The 20,001-nt window shown below is 40.0% G+C and overlaps 2 protein-coding genes across 2 annotated transcripts; both read right to left on the reverse strand.

The window, feature by feature from the left end:
* Positions 1-12,411: 12,411 nt before the first annotated feature.
* Positions 12,412-12,975, reverse strand: LOC121805736. The gene has a single exon (XM_042205713.1). The coding sequence runs from the start codon at positions 12,875-12,877 to the stop codon at positions 12,524-12,526; it is 354 nt and encodes a 117-aa protein (XP_042061647.1). The 5' UTR covers positions 12,878-12,975; the 3' UTR covers positions 12,412-12,523.
* Positions 12,976-12,997: 22 nt separating this feature from the next.
* Positions 12,998-17,520, reverse strand: LOC121805735 (E3 ubiquitin-protein ligase ORTHRUS 2-like). The gene is made up of 9 exons (XM_042205712.1): positions 16,981-17,520; positions 14,927-15,462; positions 14,593-14,718; positions 14,308-14,407; positions 14,166-14,227; positions 13,973-14,075; positions 13,686-13,821; positions 13,296-13,522; positions 12,998-13,114 (listed from the first exon to the last, which is right to left on the reverse strand). The coding sequence occupies exons 1-9, from the start codon at positions 17,422-17,424 to the stop codon at positions 13,019-13,021; spliced, it is 1,830 nt and encodes a 609-aa protein (XP_042061646.1). The 5' UTR covers positions 17,425-17,520; the 3' UTR covers positions 12,998-13,018.
* Between the last annotated feature and the right edge of the window lie 2,481 nt (positions 17,521-20,001).

Raw genomic sequence — 20,001 nt, forward strand, 5'->3', positions numbered from 1 at the left:
TATAATTCATGGAGTTGATGGCAAGAATAGTGAACCATGTGAAGAGTGTATCCTTGCTAAGTCCAAGAAGTTACCATATCCAAAAGGTAAGCACTCTTCACAAGCTCCCTTAGACTACGCTCACAGTGATTTATGGGGCCTGCCCCTGTGAACTCGGTTGGTGGTGGTAGATACTACATATCGATTATAGATGACTATTCAAGGAAGATGTGGTTATACATTTTGAAAGAAAAGTCAGAGGCCTTTGCAAGATTCAAGGATTGGTGTACATTGGTTGAAAAGGAGAAGGGAAGTACTTTGAAATGTTTGAGAACGGATAATGGACTTGAGTTTTTGTCTAAAGAATTTGACAGCTTCTGTCGAGATAGAGGTATTAAGAGACACAGAACAGCTCCTTTGAACCCACAGCAGAATGGGGTTGCGGAGAGAGCTAACCGAACTATCTTGGAGAGAGTTAGATGCATGCTACTCAGTTCAGGAATGGAGAAAAGGTTCTGGGCCGAAGCTGCTGCCACTGCTGTCAAACTGATAAATAAGTGTCCTTCCTCAGCAATCAATGGTGAAACTCCTGACTTCAAATGGTACGGGAGACATGGAGAATACTCTGGACTTAAGATTTTCGGATGCCAGGCCTATGCTCATCTTAAGCAGAGCAAGCTAGATGCAAGGGCAGTGAGGTGTGTTTTTCTTGGTTATCAACATGGTGTGAAAGGATATCGAATGTGGAGCATTGAACCAGGTAATCACAAGATTATTGTAAGCAGGGATGTAATTTTTTCTGAGTCTATTATGCCTTTTAAGAAGGCACAAGCAATTGAGAAATCAGTGATCTCTGGTGAGAAGGTTTCCATTTCTAAGGTGGAGCCCGATGTGTCAGCTCAAGGTGGAGCTGATGGAGGAGGTAGTGAGATCTTGCAAGAAAGCTCAGATGAAGATGCTGAAGGTTTGAGTCAGCATCCATTGGCTCGAGATGCTGAGGATTTGAGTCAGTATCAATTGGCTCGAGATAGAGCCAGAAGGAAAAATGTCAAGATCCCTGCCAGGTATATGGACTCAGAGATGCTTTATTTTGCTCTTTGTGTGGCCGAGGAGGTGGAATTGGGAACCAGCCACCTACAAGGCTGCAATGGAAGGCAAGGAAAGACATGAATGGCTGAAGGCTATGATTGAAGAAGTAGATTCCCTGTTAAAGAATGGTACCTGGGTACTAGTTGATAAGGTTGAAGGAAGGAGAATTGTAAGCTGTAAGTGGATTTACAAGAAGAAACTGGAGTCTGCTGCGAATGATAAGATCCGGTATAAAGCTAGACTTGTAGCTAGAGGCTTTACTCAGGAGTATGGTGTTGATTACAGTGAGGTTTTTTTACCGGTGGTAAAACACACTTCCATAAGAACTCTCTTGGTTGTGGTGGCTAGGATGGATTGGGAACTAGAACAACTTGATGTAAAAACGGCTTTTCTTCATGGGGACTTGGTGGAGACTATCTATATGCAGCAACCAGAGGGTTTTGCCAAGATTGGGGAAGAGAACAAGGTATGTCTACTAAAGAAAAGCATCTATGGCTTAAAGGCACATCAAGTTTGATGATCATATTCTGAAAAATGGCTTCACTAGATCTAAGTATGATGAGTGTGTTTATATCAAGAAGCTGAGAGGTTGTGTAGTGGCTTACCTACTCTTGTATGTCGACGACATGCTGGTGGCAGGATCAAGCAAGAAGGTAATCCAAGACATAAAGGATGACTTGAAGTCTGCTTTTGATATGAAGGATCTGGGGAATGCCAAGAGGATCTTGGGGATGAATATAGTCAGAAATAGATCCAAGAAAGAGATATGGTTGAATCAATCAGATTACATTTCAAGGCTTGTCAAGAAGTTTAAGATGGAAGACTCCAGACCAACATCAACCCCTCTGGCCCAGCATATCAGATTAAGTGTGGAACAGAAACCAAAGAATGAGCAGGAAAGAGTTGAAATGGAGAAGATTCCCTATGCCAATATTGTGGGGAGTATAATGTATGCCATGATTAGCTCAAGGCCAGATGTGGCTCAAGCCATTAGTGTCACAAGCAGATACATGAGTGATCACGGTAAGGAGCATTGGCTAGCTCTGAAATGGATTTTGAAATATCTAAATGGAGCTGGAAACATTGGAATTCTGTTCAGGGGAAGTGGTGAGGTGAAGGGGGATGCTTTGGTGGGATATTGTGACAGTGACTATGCGGGTAACATTGATAATAGGAAGTCTCAATCTGGCTATATTTTCACATTGTATGGAGGTGCAGTGAGCTGGAAATCGAGCTTGCAAAGTGTGGTTGCTCTATCCACAACAGAGGCCGAATATATGGCCTTGACAGCTGCAGTTAAAGAGACATTTTGGTTGAAGGGTATAGCTGCAGATTTTGGTGTTGTTCAACATGCTGTGTCTATTGGTTGTGATAATCAAAGTGCCATCAGCTTGGCTAAGAACAATGTGTTCCATGAGAGGAGCAAGCACATAGATGTGCATTTACACTTCATCCGGGAAGAGATAGAGAAAGGGAGGGTGAAAGTGTTCAAAGTGGATACTTTAGAAAACCCAGCCGACATGCTCACAAAAACTTTACCGAGGGAGAAGTTTGAATTGTGTATGAAGTTGGTTGGGATGTGTAAAAAGGAATGAAGGCTCAGCATTTGGTATCCAAGGTGGAGATTTGTAGTTGTGGTGTAATTGCTGAGAAGTCGAAAGAATGAAGGAAGAAAAGAAAGTAACAGTCTTGCAGCTCCAAAGCTTCAGGAGCCGTCAGATTGCGCGCGTCACCTGAGATTGAATCTCAGCCATCCGATTCAACTAGCCGTTGTATTCGAATTGAATGCTTTAGTTAGTTGTAGCTGGAAGTAGTTAGTTGTTGAGCTTTGTTTTTGCTTTCGGTTTTCTTCTACTTAGCTAGAGAATCATTGAGCGATTGTAATCATCTTTGATACTCTGATTTCTTGAGTTAGCAATAATAATTCCCTTCGTCTCAAGCTCTGCATTCTTCGATTGTGTTTCTCTATCATTTCTAACAAAATCCATTACTCAAGAAACAATAGTAAAATTCTTGAAACATACTGTAATTTTTTTATAAAATAGAAAATTTCGTATAAAATCCAATTTCTGTTTCAATTCATTCAAAACTTATACTACGATCAAATATTTTTTCATTAATATTCCAAATTCTTGTGAAAAAAAATAAAAAATCCGGAAAACACAATTAATCAAGAAAAGGAAGAATTATCAAAAATATAAAATACGAAGATGGCAGAATAAATCTACTACGAAAAAATGATCAAAAATAGAACCCAAATTATTTCCAAAATCTTGCTGAATTAACATTCAAATTGAGGAAGATTTATCCAAAGAATGATTTGATTACTGGCAAAAGTAATGAATAATTACAGAGAAGATGAATCATTCTCCTTTAACAACGCTGAAAATCAAACAAAACTGACCAAGGTGGTTGCGGTAGCCGTACCCCGCCACTCCATCCCCGTCGACCAATCCGTTTCTCATCGCCAGATCTTTCCACTCTCTCTGGAGCAACATCTCACCCCGGAGTGGTGTCCTCTTCAGTCGCAATTTATACGTGGCGTTATCGCCGATCCGTTCATCCATCGTCGCCGGAACCTCGAGAAAATCCGTCTCCACTCTGCGTCGCTCTGCCGCCGTCAGCGCCGCCATCAGCCCCGGCCTGAACCTGTCGTTGATGTACAGATGGTTCGTCGCATCCGTCCGCGTCAGGCTCTTCCAGAACAGAAGTCGCAGTGGTGGAGCTGGAATTGGGAATCCGAGTTGGTGGATAGGGTTTTGAGGGGGGGAATTGGGGGCGTCGAATTGAGTGATGATTGATTTGGGGGGAAGAAATTGGGGGCTTCTTGTTGCTTCCATTTCTGGTTTTGATTTGTGTTATGAGGATTGGGGCAAAACTGCACAATCAGTTCAGTTCGGTTACCAATATACTGTTCGGCGATTAGGGACCGATATGCTGTTCAGTGATCTGACGAACTGCAATCATGCTCGGTGATTGGTCGAGTTTGTAGTCGTGCTCAGGGATTAACCGAGCTCAATGTTCGGTGTTGAGCTCGGTGCTCAGTGCTCGGTGTTGGTGCTCGGTGTTGGCCGAACTTAAACGAGTTCGGAGTTGACAGTTGTTATTAACTGATGCACGTCGTCGGATGCGACTAGTTAGTTAGCTTTAAATGAAAGCCCTTAGGTTGAACTAGTTGTTAGATAAGTGTTAGTTAAATAGAGCCGAGCTGTGGAAAAAGAAAAGAGAATTTTTTCATCCAAGAGTTTTGTAATCTTCCACACAAATAAAACACAAGATTTCCATTGACTCTCCAAGAATTGTTTTTTTGCTTATTCATTTTCATATCAAGTATTCGTTCTTCTCGTTCCGGAATCGATCTCGTTGTGATAACAAGATTGAGTCGCGTATCTGATAGCATTACAAATTGGCGCCGTCTGTGGGAATCGAAGAAGGACGACGAATTCAACAATGTCTACCGCAAAGTTCGACGTTGAGAAATTCACCGGCGAAAATGATTTCGGCCTGTGGAGATTGAAGATGAGAGCTGTTCTGATGCAGCAAGGCGTCTGGGATTATGTGAAATCCAAGACGGACAAGAAAGAGATTCAAGGGATGGATGCGGCGAAATGTCAAGAACTGGAATACAAGGCGTATAGCTCGATTGTCTTGTGCCTCAGCGATAGAGTCTTGAGGGAGGTTCAGAAAGAGGATGATGCCGCAGAAGTGTGGGAGAAATTGGAGAAAATATATATGGAGAAGTCAATCTCCAATAGGTTGCATCTCAAGCAAAGATTGTTCAACTTTAGATTTTCTGACTCCAAGAATCTGGCGGATCAGCTGGAAGATTTTCGAAAGTATATAGATGATCTTGAGGGTGTGGATGATCCCATGAAAGATGAGGATAAAGCTTTGATGTTATTGAATGCTCTGCCTCAGAGTTTTGAGCAATTCAAAGACTCAATACTTCTTGGAAGGGATTCGAAAGTGACTTTGGAGGAGGTATTTTCTGCATTAAAGCTGAAGGCAATGCAGAAATGTGTCAGCAAGCCAATCGATCAAGCTGCTGAAAGCCTCAATGTGAAGGCAACTTCAAAGAAACAATTCAAATTCAAGAAACCCCCATCTGACAAGTGGAAGCCAAGATCATCTAAGGAAGGAGATCAAAAGGAATCTAGAAGCTGCTTCTGGTGTAAGAAACCAGGACACATCAAGCAAAATTGTTTTGCTTGGAAGAAAAAGCAATCTGAAAATCACAAAGGAGATGGTACAGCAGCTATCACTGAGGAAATTGAAGAGGCAAGAGCTCTCAATGTGGTGGAGGATAGCCCATTATCAAGGCTATGGATCATGGACTCAGGCTGCAGTTTCCATATGTCCTCCAATCTCGACTGGTTCCAAGATTTAAAGGAATCTGAAGGCTCGGTGTTGCTGGGAGATGACCATGTGTGTGATGTAAGGGGTGTTGGGAGCATATGTTTGAGGATGGACAATGGAATTTTCAGAACTCTCACTGATGTGAGATACATCCCATCCATTAAAAGGAATCTTATATCCTTGGGTCTTCTTGAGAAGAATGGCTACGAATTGACTCTCTTTGGTGGAGAGATGCTTGTCAAAAAGGATGGCCAAATGATCATGAAGGCTGTCAGAAACAATGTGCTCTATTATCTGAAAGCTGAGGCAGTTGCTGGAACAGCTAACAACACACAAAAGACCATCAATTGGCATGCTAGGCTGGGCCATGTGGGGGACACTGGGCTGATGCAGCTGGTAAAGCAAGGCATTATTCAGATGGCTGATTCAGAGATACAAAGAGCCATTGGATCGTGTGAAGAATGCATTCTTGGCAAAAACAAGAAGCTGCCATATGGAGTGGGCAAACATAACTCAACACAACCTCTCCAATATGTTCACAGTGACATATGGGGCCCTGCACCAGTAAATAGCATTGGAGGAGGCAGGTATTTCTTATCATTTGTTGATGATTTTTCAAGAAAGGTTTGGATAATGATCATGAAAGAAAAGTTAGAGACCTTCAAGAAATTTCAGGAGTGGTGTACTGCAGTTGAGCTAGAAAAGGGGAAGCCTTTGAGATGCCTAAGAACTGACAATGGGCTGGAATTTTTGTCCCATGAGTTTGATGAGTTTTGCAAGAGAAAAGGAATTAAAAGGCATAGAACGGTGCCTCACAACCCACAACAAAATGGGGTCGCCGAGAGAATAAATAGAACCATTCTTGAAAGGGTAAGATGCATGTTGATAGCATCTGGAATGTCAAAACCATTTTGGGCAGAAGCAGCCTCCACAGCTGTTGTTTTAATCAACAAATGCCCCTCTGCTGCCATTGAAAATCAGACTCCGGATAGTAGATGGTATGGATCTTATGGAGACTATTCAAAATTAAGACCATTTGGGTGTAGAGCATATGCTCACATCAAACAAGGAAAGCTGGAACCAAGGGCTCTCAGATGTGTGATGATAGGCTATCAGGTTGGAGTTAAAGGTTACAGATTATGGTGCTGTGAGGAAGGGAATAAGAAGGTTGTCATCAGTAGGGATGTTATTTTCAGGGAATCTGAAATGCCTTTCTTCATGAAGCAAGTTCAGACTGTTGAGTTGAGGTGGAGGGTCAGAGGGAATCCTCATCTGATGCTGTAAGAAGTCCACCAGATACTGTGAGAAATTCACAAGAAACCAGTGTTGGTGGATCCTCTGAACATGAAAGTAACATCAAGACTCCACAGAGACTGGTTGCAAGAGACAGAACCAGAAGAAGGATCAAGCTCCCTTCCAGATTTCAGGATTTTGATATGATGCACTATGCACTGGCCATAGCTGAGGAGATGGACTATCATGAGCCTTCAAATTACAAGGAAGCAATAAGGAGTCCGGAGAAGGATCAGTGGCTATTAGCCATGCAGGAGGAGATTGATAGCTTGTACAAAAATCACACATGGATTTTGGTGTTGAGGCCAACTGATCAGAAAACAGTTGGTTGTAAATGGATTTTTAAGAAGAAAATTGAGGCCTTCAACAACAATCAAATCAGATTTAAAGCCAGGTTGGTGGCCAAAGGCTTTACACAAAAGGAGGGAGTAGATTATAATGAAATATTCTCCCCTGTGGTAAAGCATAGCTCCATCAGGATTCTACTTGCCATTGTTGCTCAGAGAAATTGGGAATTGCAGCAACTCGATGTCAAAACAGCCTTTCTTCATGGAGAGCTCGAAGAGAAAATTTACATGGAGCAGCCTCCTGGTTTTGTCCAACCAGGAAATGAAGGAAAGGTGTGTTTGCTGAAAAGAAGCTTGTATGGTCTAAAACAAAGTTCAAGACAGTGGTATCTCAGGTTCAATGAGTTCATGCATAAGATCGGTTTTGAGAAGTCTTTGTATGATCATTGTGTCTTCATCAAGAGAAGAGGTGGAGTTGCTGTGGCATATCTACTATTGTATGTAGATGATATGCTGATCTCTGCAGAGCATAAGGAAGAGGTGGAGTTAGTGAAAGGTGATCTGAAATCTGAATTTGATATGAAGGATCTTGGAGATGCAAAGAAGATCCTTGGAATGGAGATCATAAGGGATAGAGACAAGAAAAGGATATGGCTAACTCAGAAAGATTACATCAGGAATGTGATCAAGAAATTTCAGATGGATAAAAGCAAACCAGTGAGTGTGCCCCTGAGCCAGCAGTTTAAGCTCAGTGTAAATCAGTGCCCTAAAGATGATAGTCAGAGAAGAGAGATGGATAAAATCCCATATGCAAACATAGTGGGAAGCATCATGTACACCATGGTGTGTACAAGGCCAGACATCAGCCAAGCCATAAGTGTTGTGAGCAGATACATGGCAGATCCAGGTATGGAGCATTGGCATGCTTTAAAATGGATACTAAGGTATCTGAATGGTACTCAGGATTATGGCATACTGTTTGATGGAAGTAAGAATTTTGATGCACAGCCTCTATTGGGATATTGTGATTCTGATTTTGCTACTAACATTGACACAAGGAAGTCCCAATCCGGCTATGTTTTCTGCATGTATGGAGCTGCTGTAAGTTGGAAGTCGAGTTTGCAATCTGTGGTGGCACTCTCAACAACTGAGGCAGAATATATTTCCATGGCTGAGGCCGTAAAGGAGAGCATGTGGCTGAAAGGAATCTGCTCGGATTTTGGAGTTGATCAAGGAGCTGTGACTGTATTATGTGATTCAAATAGTGCCATATGTTTGTCAAAACATCAGACATTCCATGAGAGGAGCAAGCATGTGGATGTTAAGCTTCATTTTGTGAGGGATGAAGTTGAAATGGGCTCAGTGAAGATTGAAAAGGTAGCTACTGAGCACAATGCAGCTGATATGCTAACAAAGGTGTTGCCCGGACTTAAGTTGAAGTATTGCATGGATTTGGTGAATCTGATTCAGCTGGAGTGATTGTGGAAGATGGATGAAATCTATGGATTGTCCAGTTATGTCCCAAGGTGGAGATTTGTTATGAGGATTGGGGCAAAACTGCACAATCAGTTCAGTTCGGTTACCAATATACTGTTCGGCGATTAGGGACCGATATGCTGTTCAGTGATCTGACGAACTGCAATCATGCTCGGTGATTGGTCGAGTTTGTAGTCGTGCTCAGGGATTAACCGAGCTCAATGTTCGGTGTTGAGCTCGGTGCTCAGTGCTCGGTGTTGGTGCTCGGTGTTGGCCGAACTTAAACGAGTTCGGAGTTGACAGTTGTTATTAACTGATGCACGTCGTCGGATGCGACTAGTTAGTTAGCTTTAAATGAAAGCCGTTAGGTTTGAACTAGTTGTTAGATAAGTGTTAGTTAAATAGAGCCGAGCTGTGGAAAAAGAAAGAGAATTTTATCATCCAAGAGTTTTGTAATCTTCCACACAAATAAAACACAAGATTTCCATTGACTCTCCAAGAATTGTTTTTTTGCTTATTCATTTTCATATCAAGTATTCGTTCTTCTCGTTCCGGAATCGATCTCGTTGTGATAACAAGATTGAGTCGCGTATCTGATAGCATTACAATTTGATCGGAGTGAAGTGAGATTGATTTGGGGAGTGAATTCTGGTGTTGATAGGAATGAATTGAAATCAAATTTCTGGTTAAGTGAGATTTGAGTGAAGAGTAGAGAAGAGAAGAGCGCGAGGGGAATTTATATATATATATAGGGGAATAATTCAGTGAATTCAAACTATAGATTAGCTACAACTAAGATTTTAACATTAAACATGATGAAGATGCCAAAACAAATTTATGATTCAAGGAACAAAAAAAGTAAAATTCTTGAATAAAATAGAATAAGTTGTATAAAATCCAATTTCTATTCCAATCAAAACTTACACTACTATCAAATATTTTTTTCAATAGTATTCCAAATTCTTGTGGAAAAATATTAGTACTCCGTAGAAAATTCAGAAAACGCAATTAATCAAGAAAAAAGAAGAATTATAAAAAATATAAAGTGTGAAGATGCCAGAATAAATCCATTACTCGAGAAACAAAAGTAAAATTCTTGAAACATACTGTAATTTTTTTATAAAATAGAAAAATACGTATAAAATCCAATTTCTGTTTCAATTCATTCAAAACTTATACTACTATCAAATATTTTTTCATTAATATTCCAAATTCTTGTGAAAAAAAATATTAAAAAATCGGGAAAACACAATTAATCAAGAAAAGGGAAGAATTATAAAAAATATAAAGTACGAAGATGGCAGAATAAATCTGTTACTAAAAAATTATCAAAAATAGAACCCAAAATCTATTCCAGTAAATTAAAATTCTTGTGAAATTAACATTCAAAATGGCGAGGGAAAAGAAGATTGATCCAAAGAAAGTTCTGATTAATGGCAAAGTAATGAATAATTACAGAGAAAATGAAGATTTAATTCCGTCTGACAACCTGGATAACCAAACGAAACTGACCATTGTCGTTGCGGTAGCCGTATCCCATCACTGAATCCCCTGGGATCAATCCGTTTCTGTCCACCAGATTTCGCCATTGGTTCCGGAGAAACATATGACCGGAGTTGTACCTCTTCAATCGCAATTCATACTCAGCGTCATCACCTTGATCTGCATCCACCGTCGCCATAACCCTGAGATAATCCGTTTCCACCCTGCGCTGCTCTCCTGGCGTCAACGACCCCATCAGCCTCTGTCTGCCCCTTCCGGTGATGAGCACCCGATTTACCCCGAAATCCGTCCATGTCAGCTCCTTCGAGAAGATAAAACGCGGCGACCGGTATGGGAATTGAATTCCTGCTCCGTGGTTAGGGTTTTGAGGGGGTAAATTGGGGGCGTCGAACAGATTGGTGATTGATTTTGGGGGAAGAGATGGATCTTGATTGGGGCTTCTTGTCAGCCTTCTCTGACTGATTGTTGCTTCCATTTCTGATCGGATTGAATTGAGAGAGATTGATTTGGGGAGTGAGTTCTGGTGTTGATAGGAATGAACTGAAATTTGATTTCTGGTAAAGTGAGATGTGTGAGCTTAGAGACGAGTGCGAGGTGATGATATTTATACATGGGAAATCATTAATGGCGGGAATATAACTAACTCCCAATTTTATTTTATTTTATTTTATTTTATTTTATTTTATTTTATTGATATAAGCCGGAAATGCAAAGTGCGTGTTGATTCGAATATATGAACTTTTACTATTGTGTAGCAAATTTTTCACGATTCAAATATTCTAGCCAAAACTAAATCATATGTGATGTGTAATTTAAATGATTTGGATGACTTAAAATTAGTGTTAAATTAGCAAGCGAACAACATTAATGATGTTGTTTTAATGATTAAATCAGTGTAATTTTTATATTTAATTTGAATATTTTAGATATGTTATGATGTACAATGTCGTTTTGGTGTCTATTAGATATTTTGACATGTCATCTTAACATCAAAATGACATCATTTAAGACCATTCGACATGCCACTTGGATCCAGTTTGTGCAAATTTTAATTTTATTGGAAATTAGCTACATAATTCTCCCTCTGACGTAAAAAAAATTAGTTTTACCATTTTTGGTCGCCCCCAAAATTAGACCAAGTTTAAGTATAGAAAGTTTTTAACCAATCACACACCATTAATAATGTGAACCCTGAATCCACTAATACTACTTCAACTATTTTTTCCCTCACACTCTCTTTACCAATTGAACATTAAAACTCATGTCATTAAGGATGGATGGAGTACAAATTTATGTTTTTTCATCACATTTATAGTTGGGAATAAAAACTTGAAGTAGTAGTAGTTAGTTTAATTTACAAGAACTCAAACTTAGGGCTTTTGCACCATTTTCCTCTATAAAGCACAGCACACGCACAGACAAGCACAACGCCTACACAAACGAGCACAGCCCGTGCACAACGAGCACAAGCATAGCGCGCACACAAACGAGCACAACACATGCACAGACAAGCACAGCGCACACGCACAACGTTCGTGGCAGTGCATACACAAAACTTTACACAAGCAAAGCCTCAAAAAGAACTGATCAATAAGAATTTTAGATAAGTACATGATTAGTTTCAATTAATTTAAAAAGGGTGAAGGCTTAAGATGGATTAGAGATGGTAAACGCTAAAGGCTTAGATGGATATGTTTCAATAAATCTTTCTTAATATGTTGAAATTTTATCATTCCAATTTTATCTCATCGATGTGTCCCTTTAGTTTGGATTTTTCTTCTCTAACCATAAATTTCTAAATAGTTGATAAATTTAACAAACAAAATACTTTCAACCGATTCTGCATGTGTAAGTAACAATGTTGCGTTTTGATGCAATTAAAACTAAAATTTAAAGTCGTAACTGATAAATGTATATTGGTGACAAGTGACCACCGTGAAGTGTGACACAGTTTTAATTTGCTCCGTGTTAGTCTTCTTGTTTAATTCATGTGACACAGTGACCACCGTGAATACAAAAAGAATGAAATTGTGTTCTAATTCATATTCAGACACAATTTCATTCCTTTTTGTATTCCTCATCACTACCAAGCACGGCCTAAGAACACAACGCTTGCACAGCACGAGCACGAGCACAGCGCGCTTCTAGCTGCTCAGGCATTAAACTTTCCACATTTGAAAGGGTTAAAAAGCTTACATGGAATATAGATGGTAAACACCATCACATCCACAGTTACAAAACCTCTCTTGAAATTATACCAAGAGAAAAACTCTACCCATGAAATCACAAAAAATGTTGTTTATACCACACCTCTAGTAAATAATAGTATATCAAAATAGGCCCAGAGTTTCCTCACATTGGGGCGCCTATGGCAAAATATAAGGAGAAGAGACGGCAGAGGTACCAGCATCATCTGAAAACCTCTCTATGCTCCTTGCCTGCTCCTAGACTAATTCGCTCCGGAATTGTTCTGCATGGAGGCTTTCTTAGGCCTACCACTCCCACGCTTTGCTGGCTCACGGGGTTCTGGGACTCCTGCATCAGGTTTCTTTTGCGGAGGAAGCAGGAACAGCTATTGAGTCATTTGAAGGCTTCCTCAGCCTTGTCCCCTTCATGCTTTCAGCATTCACATCGCAGTTCTCTTTGTTTTCAGCAACAAAGTCTGGTGTTTCGTCCATGCTGTCTGCACTTTCTTGCACATTCACTTCTGTGCTCTCTTCTCCATCAGCAAGCATGCCTGGTTTTCCCGCCCTCATCATCTTTCGCCCCATCTGCTTCTCCCGCTTCAGCACCATCATTGCTAAGCTTCCTTCGCTTAGAAACACTAATAGCATCTTCATCGATGCTGTCAGCATCTTCTCGCATTTCCACTTCCGAGCCCTCTCCATCAGCATTCTCACTTGAACTCAAGCTTTGGGCATCCTCGGTCTCCTTAGCCTTCGAGTTCTCCTCCTCCAACTGGTTCTGTAGCGTTTCAACAACGTTCATCAACTCCCTGTTTGACCTGTGCACATAATAATAGTCAAGCTGAATCATTAGCACAACCATTTTATGTTACATCTAGCATCCAAGAATAAGCCTCGCGAGCTATATTCGGCCAGATGAAAATCCAAACAGAAATATAACAAATACTCCCTCCGTCCCGGGCTACTCGCTCATTTCCTTTTCGGCTCGGAGATTAAGGAATGAGTGTATAGGAAAGTAAAAAATGACGGCTATAGGTGAAATTTTTTACTAAAAATGGAAGAGTGCAAGTAACTTGGGACGCCTAACAAGGAAATAAGTGCGAATAGTGCGGGACGGAGGGAGTACTAATGCATGTACCTGAGGATTTTGGAGGAACTCGGAAATATCTTGTGGGCAAGATGGGCATTTCATGACATTTTTTTGTGCACGAAGTGTCCTCCCTCCATTTTTTCTCTCTTTGACGTGAGATTGGCCAGCAAAGGCACCCTCTAAGCACACCTTACAGAAGTTATGAGCACAGGGAGTGGTGAGTGGCTGAACCATCACTTTCCGACAGATGAGGCAACTAAATTCTGCATTACATTAACCATGTCAAGGTCAAACAAGCAATCAAAAGCATTAAAATACAAAACAAATCAAGAATTGAAACAAAAAATGATGCTTTATAAGAATGTCCACAATTTTCAGAAAAGACAAATAATCACAGCAGTGTTTGAATAGGAAAGGGAAAATTACCTTTCAAAAGCTTTTCCTTAACAGACCCAGTCCCACTTCGGTTTTTTCTCTTGGTGATCTTTACTTTATCACCGTCAACAAGTGTTTTTTGACTGGGCGGTTGAGGTCTTGTCCAAGTCCAGACACCCTTTTGCTCCTATTTCAGAAAATTTTAGACGGATGAGTCTCTAGGTAATTTTATCCTAAGAATGTTAGACGTAAAGTCCTAGACCCATGCAAACCTCGAGAAACAATCACCAATAAAACACAAGATTAATGAAATGACCTAGTCAGTCTAAGTTGCTTACATCAAAATCCCAGGCAGGACTCTTTTTCCTTTCAGTAATATCCTTAGCTTGCTTCAACTCAGGAATTGAAGGTAAGGGTCTTGGACGATCTCCGTGGGTGTCACTACAGCCAAAAGTATATAGAGAGTTTAAGAGTACATCACAAAATACAGATAGTAGAATGGGCACACAAGGCAAATATACGATAACTCACATGGTCCACGGTGCTGGATCATTATCACAACGAACAAACAGATATCGGCAGACCACAAATCCCTGTAATAATTCAAAAAGAATGTCATAAGAGGATATAAATAAAAATCACAGGTGAATGTCTTTATTTGACAAATTTTTACTTGTTGGCCAGCCTTGCGCCAGCACTTCTCAATCCTGTAAACCCCATCATAGCGTACACCCCCCTCTGGTGCATAAGAAGACCGCTTTTCTTTATGGGACCTGCAACAAAATAAGAGCAAGATGTATTAGAAGCCAAAAGAATAAAATGAAGTATAGTACTGTCATCTAATTCAAGTAATAAACAGCACAAAGAATGCACAACAAAAGAGATTGAACTATTTTGCACAGGGTTACAAATAATACTAACAACGAACTTAAGCATTACATGAGAAATTTTAGCTTACCTCACAACTCGTACGGGATAGCCCTCACGGCAACTGACTCTTAAAGCTTCGTTGGAGCTTTTAAAGCTCTGGTCAAACGACTGCTTCTTATTCGTCCGTTTATTCCCAGTAAGATCACGTCCACCACTGTACCCAGCAATAAAATAGAGAATTAATGGGCACTTTCACAAGGAAAGTTATTAATAGACCCTTATAAAGTAATTAAGAATTGGCAGACTACGTACACCCAGTTTCACAATAATTTCAGACAGATTTCATTGCTAACAAGAAAGGCAAGAGAATAATATCATCTTAATCTTAAGTAATAGAGCCAAACAGAGGCAGCATTTAATACCTCCCCGTGTAGAGAAACCATTCTCCATGATCCTCATCATCTTCATAGCCACCCGAGAGTGCAACCGACTGGGCCCCATGATTAGACTGGCCCCCAATACCTGCAACATGGGGGAAGTGAGCGCCCCACTGCCTGCATTCCATCCTATCTTCCCATGTTTCTCCAACCATAACACCTAAGCCCCTTGTCGGGTCATACTCTGGTGTAATTGGACCAAGAAAATCTGAAGGGATTGTGACAAAAATCTTCCCACTGCATGCATTAGCCTTTCCGGTTTTTTTCGCTCGCTCTGTGGTAAATGCTTTGTCGGGGCGATCCTGGTTGTGGATAAAATGGGATATCTTTGCAGGGCCTACAGAGATGTTAGACTGGGAAGCTTTAGCCATTCTGATTGCCATAACAATGGCAGAGTTGATTCGAGGCTCCTTTGCCATCTTGACAGGAATCATCTTCCGACAAATAGCACAAGTCTTCATGCGTTGTTGCCCAGTCCATTTTTGAAAGCATTTCAAGCAGAAGTTGTGACCGCATGGTGTCTGAAAACAGAATCAAGAGAACAAGGATGAGTTTAGAAGCTTTGTTTTATAACTAAAGGGTCCGTTCAGTACACGGAACTGGAATTAGAATTCTACAGATCGAATTTCAAGGATTCAATTCCAAATCCTTTTGTTGGGTAAAACTGATGTAAGTAATTGATATATAGTGCTTGCAGTGTGTGTGCAGTGTGTTTGTATTTCTGTGTGAAGTGTGTGAATTTGTCCAATTTTATGATTATTTGGAATTCCAATTATCTACTTTTAATATGGAATTTAAATTGTGAAATTGGGAGTAATTGAAATTGTACTTCAAATCCAAATCCAAATATTTTGTGATACCAAACATTGGAATTGGAATTGAAGACTCCAATTCCACAGGCCCAAGTACATAAGTTGAATTGAAACATAGGAATTCATCAAAGAGCATTTGTATCCAATCCCTAAATGTTCTTCTAATCCATATGAACACAAACGAAGCCATTTACAGCACACCAACCGCATTGAATATGCAACAAAAACATACACACAAAGTCACACATTCATCAGCAAAATTCGGGTGATTAAATGTCCTCTAAATGGAACCTTTTGTTGTATCCTATGAAAGGGAAACACACCAGTGCTTCATTTAAAAGTTGAACAAGCCAATTCTAACAACGTGTAAGCCTTCACCGTCTCTCTAAACACACAGCAATAGGATTGGCGTGTTTAACATGTTGTTAGCATTGGCGTGTTACCCTTTCGTACAATACAAAAAAGGTTCTCATTCAGTGAACCTTTCTTCAAATATCACCCAAAACGAGAATTTTCACACATTCAATATATTCAAGCAGATCAAAAGCAATACATGCTTCATCAAAAATCAGAAATCTTAAGAACAGTCCATGCAAAACAACAGCGAATTTTCACCACATAAAAAACAACAGCGAATTTTCACCACAGCTAGCAACAAAAAAAAACCATTTGAATAAGCATAAGCATAAAAAAAAAAGAGAGAAAAACCAACACACCAATCCACATACAAGCAAAAACAAAGCAGTCCAATTGAAACTATCAAAAACGGACCCCATTCAATTATTAATCATTTTCAGCCATCGAAAAACTCAAATCCCTCAACAAAACCCAAAATCAGCCACATAAATCAAAATTCCAGAAACCAATCTATACTAAGTATAGTTTGTAAGATTTTGCCTCCGATTCAAATAAAACTCGGAAATCTTAAGAACAGTCCACGCAAAACAATAGATCAAAACCTACAACGAAAATTCAACACAGCTAGCAACAAAAAACTCATTTGAATAAGCATAAGCACACAGAAAAAGAAAGAGAAAAAACAAAACACCAATTCACACACAAGCAAAAACGTAGCCGGTCCAGTTAAACTACCAAAAACAGACCCCATTCAAATTATTAATCATTTTCAGCCATCAAAAAAGTCAAATCCCTACAAAAATCGGCCACATAAACCAAAATTCCAAAAACGCATAAACTGAAGAGACGAAGAAATGAGCACAACCGTACCGAAACAGGTCGATCTAGAAGCTGCATGCAAATGGAGCAGTTGAACTGGTCCCCCAAAATCCCCAAAACACTGCCAGCGCCGTCCCCGTCCGTCTCCTTCCCCTTCCCCTCCGCCTCCTCGCCCTCCTTCGCCCCCCCGAGCAGCTCCTGCCGCCTCCTCGCCTTCTCCAGGTCCGTGAGCGACGCATCGGCCTCGATCGCGCGGATCTTCTCCACCAGCCCGCCCCCGGAGACGGCCGGCGCGGCGCAGGAGAGATCGGAGCAGTCGGGGCACTCCCAGTGCGCCGTGTCCGCTAGGGTTTGCGGCCGCGCGGAGGTGAGGCACGCGACGTGCCACGGCGTGACGCACGTCTTGCACGCGAGGACCTCCGCCTCCGCCGGCTTCTGCTTGCAGACCATGCACACGCCCTCGCCGTCGCAGGGGAGCTCGCTAACTTGCGCCATTTGGTTTGAGGGTTGCTGTTGGTGATGACGATTGATTAATGAATACAGATGTGAATGAGAAAAGCAAAGTAGAGAGAGAGAGAGAGAGAGAGAGAGAGAGAGAGAGAGAGTGGGTTTGATTTTTGGATTCTGCGCTTTGCCTCAAATATAGAAGAGGAATTTCGGGGTTTGGCGCGGACTTGAAATCGGGATTAATTTTTAAGGAAAGTTTTTGAATTTTTTCGATTTCTGTCAGTTTCCTCTCTTGCTTCAACTACATCCACATCCATTGAATAGTGAATTCTACCCTAAAAAAGCAAAAATGACTTTTTATAAATCTTTGTACGAAATTAAAATTTAATTTTGACCTAATTATTTCTATCTTCTATTGGAGTGGCATTTATAGTTGTTAGTTCCCATTAGTCATGTACACAAGTTGTGTGATCGAGTAAAACTTGTGAGAGTTATGCAAGTATAGTGTTTTGCGTTAACATGACAAATAGGGATGTCAATGCAGCCCGCAACCCGTGGGCTGACCCGAATAACCCGCCAAATTTATAGGGTTAGGGTTGAAAATTTCTAGCCCGATAAAATTACAACCCGATTAGCCCGCACCCGATTAACCCGCAACCCGTTAGGGTCAGACCCGAAAACCCGATGGGCTGGCCCGAAAACCCGATAAAATTTCTATTGTTCTATTTGTTTGACTCCGAATTGGACAATTTCATTGATTATTTTTATAATATAGATAACTAAAAAATAACATTCAATTTTATATTAAACATATAATTATATATTAAATTTTTATTAATATAATAATAAATAAATAAATTAGAAACTTCTAATTCATTAATAAATATTTAAATTTATAAACATGTTTTAAACATGCTTTAAAATATTTAAATTTATGTTTTATTTTACACAAATCTCAAATATTAGTATTTGATCATGTTTGTGTTTGAGTTTAAGTATAAATCTCAAATTTATCATAACTAAATATTTATATTTATATATAACTAATTTTCGTCATTATTTATTGGATTAATCGCATGTTAATTTTATCGGTAGCAACCCGATTAACCCGCTGGGCCAACCCGAAACCCGAGCGTTTAGGGTTAGGGTTGAACTTTTATAACCCGAAAAAATCTCAACCCGATTAGCCCGCACCCGATTGACCCGCAACCCGAGTAGGGTTGGCCCGAAACCCGGTGGGCCGGCCCGATTGACATCCCTAATGACAAATGCTCTGTACGGAGCTCGGATTCGCAATTAATATGCGAGTGGCATTTACTCTTGTTAGTTCATGATTTGTTTTGATCGATTCTGTTATGATACTAGACACGCGTCGTGATCGAGTATGACTTATGATATTTTGATATCGGGTTTACGTGTTGTCTAGTCAAATATCGTTGTCATGAGATCCCATTTTGTCGTGTTGCTTGAGGTTGACGTATTCCCTTTTATCTCTGTGCAGTTGTCTTTTATTCGTTAATTATTATATGTGTTGAATTACACTATGATTATTTGTTATTTAATAGAGGTGTTGATATATGTGTCATCTAGTTGAAGGTCGGTGTTATTCCCCTGAGATCCCATGTATTACACTTTGCTTAGGGTTGGCATATTCTCATTCGTCTTGCGATTAACCAGCTTTTATTCATTAGTTAATACACGTGTATGATTATCCATTATTTAATAGATGTGTTGATATAATGATACACGTGTTGAATTATTTGATAGATTATAACTAAAGACAATATGATACCATATTTACGTCGAGACCGACGTTATTTATGGCGCTCTATTTCGCAATCAATAGCTCTTAAAAAATATTGTTACACGCGTCATATGATCAAGTAAAATGTATGACGTTCTGAGATCATGTCTATGTCAAGACAATGCTCTTTATGGCGCTTAATTTCACAATCAATAACTGTTAAACAATTTTTACGTGAGGCATCTAGTCAAGTGTCATCGCCATCTCGTGAGATCTCGATTGTCACACCGCTTGTGGTTGATATATTCTCGTTTGTATTGCATTTGGTTGTCGTTTGTCCATTAGTTAGTGCGCATATGGAAGTATATGTTTATCCACTCTTTAATAGACATGTTGATATATATGGGTCGTCTAGTCAAGTGTCGCTGTCATTCTTCCTAGGGGTGGCACGGTACGGTATACCGCACTCAAAATGTCACACCGCATACCGTACCGCAAATTGCGGTATGAGAAAATATCATACCTATACCTTACCGAATTTTTCGGTATACCTCATTGCGGTATACCGCAAAATTCGGTATGATTATTTTCGATACAGCAAAATTCACAAAATGTCATGTAGGTGTAGGATATATAAACTGATAGGATATATAAACTGAAGAGGAAGTTTGAATCAATATATAATGGTATGTAGTAATGGCGATTCAATAATTTTTTGTAATTAATAAAAAATACTACTAACTCATAATACATGTTCTCATTAGTGTCGATGGAAAATTTCATTAATTGCTGTTTCTTATATGATATAAGTATCATACATCCCACAGATGTCAATACAGCCAATAACATGTAGGCTGATCCAAATAGCCCGCCATATAAGG

The sequence above is a fragment of the Salvia splendens genome, chromosome 5 (genome assembly GCF_004379255.2).
Source record: "Salvia splendens isolate huo1 chromosome 5, SspV2, whole genome shotgun sequence".
In the NCBI taxonomy this organism is placed as follows: Eukaryota; Viridiplantae; Streptophyta; class Magnoliopsida; order Lamiales; family Lamiaceae; genus Salvia; species Salvia splendens.

Excerpts from the sequence above, each read along its gene's own strand:
- LOC121805736 (XM_042205713.1), bottom strand. The coding sequence starts at position 12,877 with ATGCTGATGGAGAGGGCTCGGAAGTGGAAATGCGAGAAGATGCTGACA.
- LOC121805735 (XM_042205712.1), bottom strand. The coding sequence starts at position 17,424 with ATGGCGCAAGTTAGCGAGCTCCCCTGCGACGGCGAGGGCGTGTGCATG. Across the intron at positions 15,463-16,980 it reads TTCTAGATCGACCTGTTTCG|ACACCATGCGGTCACAACTT; the intron begins GTACGGTTGTGC and ends TTCTGTTTTCAG. Across the intron at positions 13,822-13,972 it reads GTCCTGCCTGGGATTTTGAT|GAGCAAAAGGGTGTCTGGAC; the intron begins GTAAGCAACTTA and ends TTTCTGAAATAG.